This window comes from Cannabis sativa, chromosome 4, assembly GCF_029168945.1.
Source record: "Cannabis sativa cultivar Pink pepper isolate KNU-18-1 chromosome 4, ASM2916894v1, whole genome shotgun sequence".
NCBI classification, from domain to species: Eukaryota; Viridiplantae; Streptophyta; class Magnoliopsida; order Rosales; family Cannabaceae; genus Cannabis; species Cannabis sativa.
This window is the reverse complement of record NC_083604.1, coordinates 69506002-69517375: the sequence shown is the minus strand read 5'-3', so window position 1 is coordinate 69517375 and position 11374 is coordinate 69506002. Positions and strand designations below refer to the sequence as shown.

The 11374-nt window shown below is 29.6% G+C and overlaps 1 protein-coding gene across 1 annotated transcript; it reads left to right on the top strand.

Annotated features, from left to right (window-relative positions):
* The first annotated feature begins 5364 nt into the window (after positions 1-5364).
* LOC133037108 (uncharacterized) lies at positions 5365-10903 on the top strand. Its single transcript, XM_061113931.1, has 2 exons — positions 5365-5607; positions 10688-10903. The coding sequence occupies exons 1-2, from the start codon at positions 5365-5367 to the stop codon at positions 10901-10903; spliced, it is 459 nt and encodes a 152-aa protein (XP_060969914.1).
* Positions 10904-11374: the final 471 nt, after the last annotated feature.

The following is an 11374-nucleotide window of genomic DNA, read 5'->3' as shown; positions in this document are numbered from 1 at the left end:
CTGTATGTGATATTGACTTATATGGGTACATAAATATATAATATTTTAATATAAATTAAAATTTAACATAGTATTATATGAAAATATGATATATAATTCAATTTAATATAATACTATAGAATATGTACAATACGACCTAAGACAACATATACGAAACGAGCCCTAAAAGATACAAATAAATATTGTTGTTTATTTAAAAAATAATTTCTAATTATTTATAAAAAAAAAAATTAAATCTCAAATTAGACTAATTATAAATAAGAATAATCTCTTTTAAATTATAATTTGTTATATATTATAAGTCAATAATTATATCTTAATAAAATATATAAATAATTTATAAGTTTATTTATATAAAATTAATTATTTTATTTAAAATTGTAATACATGTATAAATATTATATTTATTTAAAACTAATTTTATTATGATGTAGTATTAAAGATTATTTATTTCTATTGTTGCTAAATTTTGATACTTTTTGGTGGTTAAGTTTTATTTTTAGTATATCTCTATTTAGTTATAACATATGAATTAGAATATAATGTTCTTGGTCTCAAATACAGGTTTTACTGTATAATTATAATGGATTATATAATTTTCCTCTATGTAACGTCCACGCTTCAAGCCTCCATATTAGGCCTTCCCCCACGGACGTATGGCTCTTATACACAGGTACGTTACTCTAGTTGCTTTATAGAATAAGGACTGATCCTACAAACTAACACAAGTATTTTTAGCATGTTTTGTCCTCACTCGCACGCTTCTTGAGAAAACTTTCCAGGAGGTCATCCATCTTAAGATTACTCTAGGTCCAGCACACTTAACTTTAGAGTTCTTAAATGCTAGGCCACCAAAACAAGATGTACTTTGTGGATATAGGTAGTACCTATCAACCTATTTAAGCCCTACTTAATTGTGTAGTCTAATACCTACACAATCTCAAAATCATCACACTTGACCTTCTCCAGGCAATGTGGGTTTGCATAACTTACCCAGTATTTTCCTTTACGAATCACAAGACTACTAACTGTCACAATCACGCGCTCTTACGGGATTCGACGTCCTCGTCGACCACACTTCTAGTTAGGTTAAGGCTCTATACCATATCTGATATCATGGGTTTAAAGAAATTTGCATGTTTAGAAATTGTTTTAGTAAAATGACCATATATGAAGTTGTATAACTCCAATTTCAGTGGTTCTAGTGGTGTTACAAAGATAATTCAAATATATGTAAATTTTTTAGAATAGTTATATCATAATTCATAATTTTTTTAAGTCAAAACTAAGCCCTAAAGTTATAGGATGGAACTTAGAATTTAAATTTTGAAGTTAGATATTGATTTATTTAATTAATAATTTATCATATTATTATTATTCCTAAAACTAAACCTAATAAGAGTTGATATATATTTTATTCAAACAACCCTAAAAGTTATATTGTTCGATTTTCACTCCACCAAACTGCTCGTTCTAAACCCTAAAGTCATCTTCAACCTCACTATTACACTCTTTGCAAAATTTATGGCACTCTTTATTCTCACAATCAGTCACCATAATCCAATGTCTCTTAATCTAAGAATCTTGAAGTATTTGAGGGAGTAGTGATGGGATAACAAAGGATTTACCAGTGGGATTTGAGGTAAGAAAATTAGGTAGTTTTTTGTGCTTATGTGTATAAATATTAATTCTTTGTGTATTAGAATATGATTTATGATTTATTATAATGAATGTGTATATGATATACTGAGAGTGTATGATGTTGGAGACAATATGTATTATGTGAATCGATATGACTTGTATATCTTGTATGTTGTATTTGTATGCTAATTTCTCAAGTAAAGTGAGGGATCATGGTGGGGTATGATACAAGGTAAGGTCGTTGAATGTAGACATACCTTATCTTGCATTTTTTGAGTTGTGTATGAGATTATTATGGTAGGGGTATGATACAACAATATTGTTATTGAATGTAGAGATATCCTATCCTATGATACAATATTGTTGCATATCCCTAGGTTATTGTATGGGCCGGTTAAAGCTAGGTTAGGCCCATATTATGTATGTAATGGCTATGATATGCCAATATTATGATAATGTCGACATTATTATTTTATAGTATCAGTATGATTATGTAATGAGTATGATATTCAAGTTATGATCTTTGTACATGTGTATGGTGTGAATAGTTATAGACCTATATGATAAAAGTTTCCATGTGTAGCATTATTTGGTTATGGTTATAAAATAGGTATAAGATATATGTGGTATTGTATAGTATTGTAGGATAACCATTTCCTTATTGGGTTTTTAGCTCACCTCCTTACTTTCCCCCTACAAGTATTAGATAGGGAAATGTTAGTACGTATAGTGAGTAGGGTGAGTTTTGGTATGTATATTACGAGGGGCTACGAATGGACAAGCAATGTAGAATGTCGGTAGTGCCTTAGTTTTATTTTTAGCAGTTGATTATTAATGTATTATTTAAAATCATTTACTTATTGTATTTTACTTTATTAATGAAGGATTAATCTTCTTTGCTGCATTTTGATTTCTATAACCTACCGTTGTATTTTAAGTAGTTTTGAACCTTTTCAAGTTATATACGTATTAAAATGGTATTTTTGAAAAGCAAGGAAAAATATGAGAGTGTCACAGTTGGTATCAGAGTCTTGACCCAACTAGAAGTGTACTCAACGAGGATGTTGGATCTTGTAAGAGGCTGATTGTGATAGTCAGTAGTCCCTTGATCCGTAAGAGGAAATATCGTGTAAGTTGTGCAATCTCACATCGCTTGGGAAAGGTCAAGTGTGATGATTCTGAGACTATGTAGGTATGGGACTACACCATTTAATAGGACTTAAATGGATTAATAGGTACTACCTATATCAACAAGGTGCATATTATTTTCTGGTGGCCCATCCCTTAAGAATTCCAAAGTTAAGCATGCGTGACTTGGAGTACTCTTAGGATGGGTGACCTCCAAGGAATTTTTCTCAAGAAGCATGCGAGTGATGACAAAGCATGCTTGAAATACTCGTGTTGGTTTGTAGGGTCAATCGTCATTCCAGGAAGCACCAGAGTGACGTATCTGAGTTTGAGCAATATGTTTGTGGTGGAAGGCCTAATAGAGGCTTGAAGCGGGAACGTTACAAATGTATTAGATCTGATCATCTGTTAGCCTAATGGATACTAATAGTATACACACAAAAGATCAAAAAAGACCCCTCTCACTATGTTGTCGTAAGTATTATATGATTGGATGAAATTTATGCTAATAATGTTTGAAGAGCTTGTACGTTGAACTAGTAACTTTCTAGAATTAGAGCTCCTATCGATGTTGTACTTAATGAATTATAGGTACTCATTCCCTATAAAAGGCTCCATTAGTTCATTTTTTACATTCTATTAAGTCTCCATAAGGTCAGAGCATTTCTCTCTACTTTTTCTCGTTAAAAATCTTAGCTCTTTCCTTAGTCAATTCTCTTGTAATTGTCGTGAGAAATAAAAACTGGAAGTAGACGTGGCTCCATTACCATCGCGACATGGGTAGTGAACTACTATGAATGTTGTGTGTCTCTCTATATTATTTATTTAAACTCGTTATTCATCTCGACAATCTAACGAGTTAGTGTTGGCCATTTTTCAGCGTCAACATTCTTTAATAATAAATTATTAGAAAATAAATTAGATACCAAATGATAAATACTGAACATGATATAAAAAGATAAATATCATTAATTTAGATTCATTTTTGTTAAATTTAAATTCATATCTTATATTTTTTTAAAATGGTATAAAATAATGTCATGAGTTTAATTTTTTTACTTAGTATATAAGACTGAAATACCTCAATTTTCATTAGTTTATTCATTTTCTCAATGTTTAATTCATATATTTAATTTTTTTAAGATAAAAATTAAATAATTAATTTTTTTAAAAAATTGAAGAACCTAACTATCATCTCATGAACAGCTAGAAAAAATGATTTATGAAATAAACCTAGGCTCATGAACTTAACGGAACTCTTTGCTTGTATTTGTTGGAACCGACAGAGTATCATCTCCGATAAATTATATTGATATATTAATTTACTTATTTAGTAGTTTAAAAAAAAAATTATTAATGTTTTGATAAAATAAAGAAAATTTTAATATACCAAGTATATCAATGAACGCAATTATTAAAATTTCTTAGGATATATTTTGGGTTTTTTTTTATTTTTACACTTTAAAATAGTTTTTTTTTTTTTTTTGTATTTTTTTATGGCATTCTATATAGAAATTCTCATTGCAACTAGCGGAGCAAACTTAAATTGCAACTAAAAAATGTATAGTAACCCACATAGAAACTATCGGAGAAATAACTTTAGAAACTCAAACCGTAAATTTAAAAAAAAAATTAAAAAAATAGTATAAACAATAATTTCTCTATATTTTTTTAGATTTTAGAACCTATTTAATTCAAGATCTCTCTTACTAATTGAAATCAAAGAACTAGTAAATTTTCTTTGAAAAAAAAATAGAAGATTTATTACCTCCAAAAAGAAAATGGACTAGGCACTACTACAAACTTGCCTTTTCCCAACAGTTTAAAACTGTCTTTTATACTATTTTATATAAAAATGCGGAACTTTAAATGACAGTTTATAACTGTTGGAAAAAATCACTTTAAATGACTATTTAGAACTGTTAGAAAAAATCCACTTTAAATGACAATTTATAACTGTTGGCAAAAATATTATAAAAATTAAATTACTTTTTAATATATATTTTTAAATATTCAATATACATAATAATATTTATTTTTATTAAAAAATAATATATTTTAATAATTCACAATATATACAATATTATTATAAACAAAAAAATACAATTGAAAATAAATAATAAACAATTTGTTTTTGAAAATATTACAACTTAATGTTTAAACAAATATGTAATAATATTAATCTCTAAACAAAAAATGTCTCCAACCTCAGCACAGTGATGTTCTTCTTCACAATAATGGTCTTCTTCACAATAAAAAAACTCAGTTGGTCTTCAACTTCTCATATTAGATTTCATCTCATTTTTTTTAGATCTCAATGATTTTTCGAAATAGACCAACACAAAATAGACCAACCGAAGCAAAGAATGCATTCACATGGATGAATAAAAAATATAAAATCTTTTAAAATTAAAACCTAATATGAAATAGACTAAAAGAGAAAAGAATACACACTGAAAATCCATAAATGGAGACGACGACTCAACCGGACCCGTCGAAATCCATGGATTTTGTTGCCGGACACGACTCGTCCGAGAACACGAGAGAGGGAGCAGCCCCGGCGATCACCCCGATCCAACCCTCACTGTGCAAAGCATGTCGCCATCTCCTCCACCACCCCCTGCGCAAAGCCCGCCGCCATCTCCTCCACAACTTCCTGTGCAAAGCCCGCCGCAATCTCCTCCACCACCTCCTGCGCAAAGCCCGTCACCATCTCCTCCACCACCCCCTGCACAAAGCTCGTCGACGTCGTCTCCTCCACCCTCGGCACAAAGCTCGTCGACATCGTCTCCTCCATTGATGCCTGCGACAGAGAGAAAGACATTGAGTTGTGCGGCTGTGAGAGATGAGAGATGATGTTTTGAGTTAGGTTTTTCAAATTAGGGTTAGAACCTTTTCTATATATACCATAATTAATAATGATTTTATTATTTATTTATTTAAAATAAACTAAATCTGATATTTTTTTTTTGGAAATTTGATACAATATTTAATTTCATTCTAATTAATGATTTTATTATTTATTTATTTAAAATAAAATAAAATTTGATAAAATATTTAATTTCACTCCAATTAATAATTTTACTATTATTTTCAAAAAAAAATAAATAATTTTATCATTTATTTATTTAAAATAAAGTAATATCTGATACAATATTTAATTTCACCCCAATTAATAATTTAATTATTTAAAATAAAATAAAATATAATGTAATATTTAATTTCACCCTAATAAATGATTTTATTATTTAATTATTTTAAAAAAAATAAAATATGATACAATATTTAATTTCATCCCAATTAATGATTTTATTATTAAATTATTTAAAATAAAATAAAATATGATACAATATTTAATTTCATCCCAATTAATAATTTTATTATTTAATTATTTAAAATAAAATAAAATCTAATGCAATATTTAATTTCACCCCAATTAATGATTTTATTATTTAATTATTTAAAATAAAGTAAAATCTGATACAATATTTAATTATAACTGTTGGGAATACTTAGTATTCTCAACGGTTTATAACTGTTGGGAATACTAAGTATTCCCAAGTATTCCCAACAGTTATATTAGTATTCCCAATAGTTATAAACTGTCGGCATTTATTATTTTTTATATATATTTTATTTAGTATTGGCCACAGTTTTCCACCGTTGGCATTAATTTTTTCCAACGGTTTATTTGCTTCAGTTCTAAACCGTTGGAAAAAAATTTTGCTGACCTTTTCCAACGGTTCTTATAATTGATTCTCTTATTAACCGTTGGAAAAAGCCTATTTTGTAATAGTGAGGGTTATATAATTGAGAATCTAATTCAATCATGATTTCAATATTCTCATAATCATATTTGATTACTAAAATTATATGTTGTTACAGATTCACTTACATACCCTAAAGTTGTATAACACTACTCACAGGGTTTGACAAATATACCCTTACATCAAATACAACAAAGATCAAGACTAAAGAAGATAAAATCAGTTACAACTGAAACAGTTACAAGACAGTTACAAATATATCACTAGGGCTCTGCGCTAGATCAGAATCACAGATCATATATATAAAAGGATATTTTCTCTCTTTTGAAAGAGAGAGCCAGAGAGAACAACACAGAAAGTAAGAGACAACCAGAAGTGAACAACAGAGAAAAAGAGAGCCTTTGGCTGAGAGTTGTCCCCTCCTAGTGAGCTCCTTCTAGAGAATCACTTGTGTGTTCATGTAAAATAAAAAGAGAGTTTTGTTAGTATCAGAAGAGAAAATCATAAAAGTTGTAAATCAAAGATTGTAACCTGTTGATGATTAATGGATTCAAGCTTTGAGGGCTTGACGGAGACGTAGCCGGTTGTTTTGGACGAACTCCGAGATCAAATGTGGTATCTCCATCTTTACCATTTCTGTTTGTATTCTCTCATCTCACTCTTATTATTATTTCTGGTATTTGTATTTGTGTGTGTTTGTGTTCTTGTGACTTTCGGGTTTGGTATGATTCAGCCGTGAGTTAGTAGTATTTTTTGGGGTTGATTATTTCGGGTAGAAGAAGCTTGAAAAGATTAGAACCATAGAAACCCTAACCCTAGGTGTGCGGCTGTAGCAAGAAGAAGAGAAGAATATAACCCCATAACCCTAGCTGCCATTATAGTGAGAAGAAGAAGAAGAAGAGAGCTTGAAGAAACCCTAATACTAGGTGTGGCTGTAAAGAAGGAAATGAGAAGATAAATCTTAGAAACCCTAACCCTAGAATATTATTTTGTGTTACTGCCATTTTTGTGTTAAAGAGAGAAAAGAGTTTGAAAGTTTTTAAATATTTAAACCAAAATCTGTAGATTTTGTTTTTGTCCAACATTATAATTAGGAATTTTTTTTTTACTATTTTAATAATTAGAGGATCTTGTTAAATATTTGTTAAATATTTACGAGAACTGATCAGGATCTAAAGTAATATTTAGATAAATGACAACCCACTAATTCTTATTATAAAATAATAATAAAAAAAACCTATATTTAATTAGGAGCGATACTATTCATAACTTCAAATATGTGCAGATATAGAAAATGATGATTTAGTAACACTTCATATCTCGATGTTTTATATGAGTATAGTACTAAAATATTTTCTGCTTTAGTTCGTAACTAATATTTGCCGTGTAAAGAAAGTGCCAAATAACAATAAAGACAAAGTGTATTAGTATTCAGTAATGTATTTACTATTTAGTTTCGGAAGTATATCTATATTTTTTTATTCGCAAAGTATATTTATTTTATAAGATAATTGTTAAAAAATATTATTAGTGTGCAGTACTCTTTTTAATATACATTTCTATTAGTATAATTAAGTAACGAGTGTTATATAATTTAATTTTAAATAAATTTTTAAAAATATTTTTAACAAATCATAAAATAATACTTATAAAAAGTACTCGGTACAAATAATATCGAATAACAATGCTGATTTAATAATAATAAGAATAATAATGAAGTATTGAATTGAAAGGTAAGGTATATGCGCATTACTCCAAAATCAATATCCAACTTCGTAGCTTGAGATTCAAAATGGAATCAAACAATTGAAAAAACAGAAGGTATATATTTTTGGAACATTGGAGTTAATGATTTTGAGAAATCATTGGGCCAAAGATTTTGAAGGTTCACGTGGATATGTTTCTATTTGTTTCCTCAGTCTGTGAGAGAGAGAGAAAGGGGCCATTCATTGATCATGAGATGACAGATGATGATGAGGAGGAGGAGCCCATGACAGCCCACGTGATAGCATAGAAGGATATGAGATGACACGTTCATCTCTTTCCATTGGTTATTATACTCAAGCCCAAAACACAACAAACCAGTGGCCCAATATTCCCTTTTAACTTTATTATGGACTGGGCCCTACTCTTTTAATAATATCTTTTTCGAATTTTTACAAAAGTATTAAATGTTGGGTAAATTTACAGTTTTACTGTGACACTGAATTTTTTATAAAAATACTCTTTTTATCCGTAAAATAACAAAACAGGTTAATTAAAACAACAGTAGAACAATTAAAAAATAGAGAAAATTATATTCTATACCATTTTTATATTGTCATCTTTTATTTTTACCCTCTTTTTTAAAGTCTATCATTTTTACCTCTTTTTTTAAACATTGTACCAATTTTGCCCCTGTCACTTCAAGATACTCTCCATGTAACTCTCTTATGTCAAGGTATTTTGGGTACAATACATATAAAAAGAGGTATGTTTCAAATAAATATAAAATTAGAGATAAATTTGATTAATTGATTAATAAAAGGGGTATTTTTCAACTTATCCCTAAAAAATAACCGTAGAATAACAGTGAAAATTTAACACATTACACAGTATAAAATTTACACAGTATTTTTGAAAAAAATTCTACCCTACAATAAAAATAAAAAAATTGAAAATCTCGGTATGTGGTGTAAAAATCTCAACTAATAATACTATTATAATGTAATCTTTAAAATATATGATTTGTTAATTTTTCTTTTTGAACTTTCATATTTATAACAATTTATTTTCTGTTTTTTTTTTTCTAGTTTTAATGCTAATGTGAGCATTATTAATCAGTATTTTTTGCCTGACACTACTAAATCACATCCCTTTAAAGAAAATAATTAATATTGTTACTCATAATTCTTAAAAAGAACAAAGTAGGAAAAAAAAACATTTTTAATAATTAAGAAAAGAAAAATAGCACAATTTTTATATTAATTAAATAATTTAATTTTTTTAAAAGGAGAAAAAATTAATTGAGAAAAGATTCAATTTGATGGAACAAACTTGGATATTATTCTCTACAAATTTAGGTTTGTTTAAGAAAAATTTATTTATTAACAAAAATTTAATTCACATAATTTTTCTTTTTTTGTATTTTTTTTTATTTTTTAAGAAATAAATTTGTATATATAAATAAGTTTCATTTTTTTAAAAGGAAATCTTTGTTTGTTATAGTAGAGTTAAACTTTCTAGTTTAATTTAACACAATTTATTGGACTTTTTTATAACTTTTAATGTTTTCTTTAAGATATATGAATTTTTGAATGTAAAGTTTGAATCTATTTTTCTTTAGGAATTCTATGTTTGTTTAAGTAAATTAATATTTGGACTTTTTTCAGTTTTAACCAAAAAAAGTAACAATATTATAAAAATACTTTCAGCTGGCTAAATAAACAAATATACATCTTAAATAAAAAAAAAATTACACAAATACCACTTAGACACACCTTCAACCTAGGATTCATGCTACCTAGGCAACAATCGCGCAACCACGTAACAACCCAACGCACCCGAAACAAAAAGTCAACCAGAAAGAGAACCACCGTTAATTTCGACGACTTCACCTGAGAAGATGACTATAATCAATCAAAACATGAGCTGTTTTGAATTCATAAAAAAAAGTGTAGAAAAACTACAATAAAACACTAGGGTTGATCCCTTCACCTTGATGAACTACCCGAGTTTCTTCAAGTATCGTAGTTTTTTAGGGCACGAGGATGTTATACAGTTTCCTCTACAGAATATAAGATACAATGATGTGAGCAGTTGAAATCGGACCAGAGTCTCTTATGATTATTAACTTATCATGTATTTTTTATTATTTCTAAGTTATTTACCTTGTTTCCTTTTCTTTTGCAGAGGATCCATGCACTATTGAAATGAGTTTGTTAAACTCTTTTGCGAAGAACATCAATTCCTACACCGATAAGGTGCGGAAGATGGACAAGAAGGCAAAGGGCAAGCCTTCTAGCTCCCGATCATAGGTCAAGGAGGTCGTGCCTCCCACCAACATAGTTGAAGCCATCGTCAACCCTCGTGCCTTGGAAGTTTTCACTTCTCCAACAATCTTGGTGGCACCATTAAACCAAGTCCCTTTGGACATTCCTTCGGCTCTTAAGGTGGCCACAGAGGTAGAGAATCCATCACAGATGGTTTCCCTAGAAGATGATGAGGATGATGTTGACGGGCCGATATTTCCTTTGAAAAGGCCACCAGAGAATGTTGATAGGGTCAAGAAGAGAGCTAAGGTGGAGGCAGTGAATGACCTGGCCACTTTGCAGAGAGTAGAGAGGGAGAGAGCAGAGAATGAGAAAGTCGAAATGGAGAAGGCATAAAAGGAAACTAGAAGACAAGGAGAGGAGGGAGGTAAGGCTAAGGGAGTCAAGGCCGAGCAAACCCAAGAAATTTAGTAAAGGGAGAACTTCATCAAACACCATTTTCTTTCCAATCACACCATTCCATCTAGGCGAGAGGGACCGAGCCTTGACTGAGGAGAGAAACAAATCATCCTCTACAGATACGAATGGGGAAAAAAGAGGTCTACAATACCACTAGCTTGATTGTTGCAAAGAAAAATATTAAGAAGGAAGCCAAAGGTTCAGAATCCCCTTTTGTTTTTAAGATAGTTGATCGGAAAATGGCTATGGAAGGGTTTCGAGTCAAGGTGGGCAGTGATATTGCCCTTTCGCTGCGGACCTTCTCTAATGTGTGTCAACTTCCATGAGCTAACTAAAGGTTGAGAGGTCGGCCATAGTGGCCAATGATGACACTGTGTATCTATCCCAAGCCCTTCATCACTAGGCTGT

Excerpts from the sequence above, each read along its gene's own strand:
- LOC133037108 (XM_061113931.1), top strand. The coding sequence starts at position 5,365 with ATGTCGCCATCTCCTCCACCACCCCCTGCGCAAAGCCCGCCGCCATCT. Across the intron at positions 5,608-10,687 it reads AGACATTGAGTTGTGCGGCT|GTGGCCACAGAGGTAGAGAA; the intron begins GTGAGAGATGAG and ends TCGGCTCTTAAG.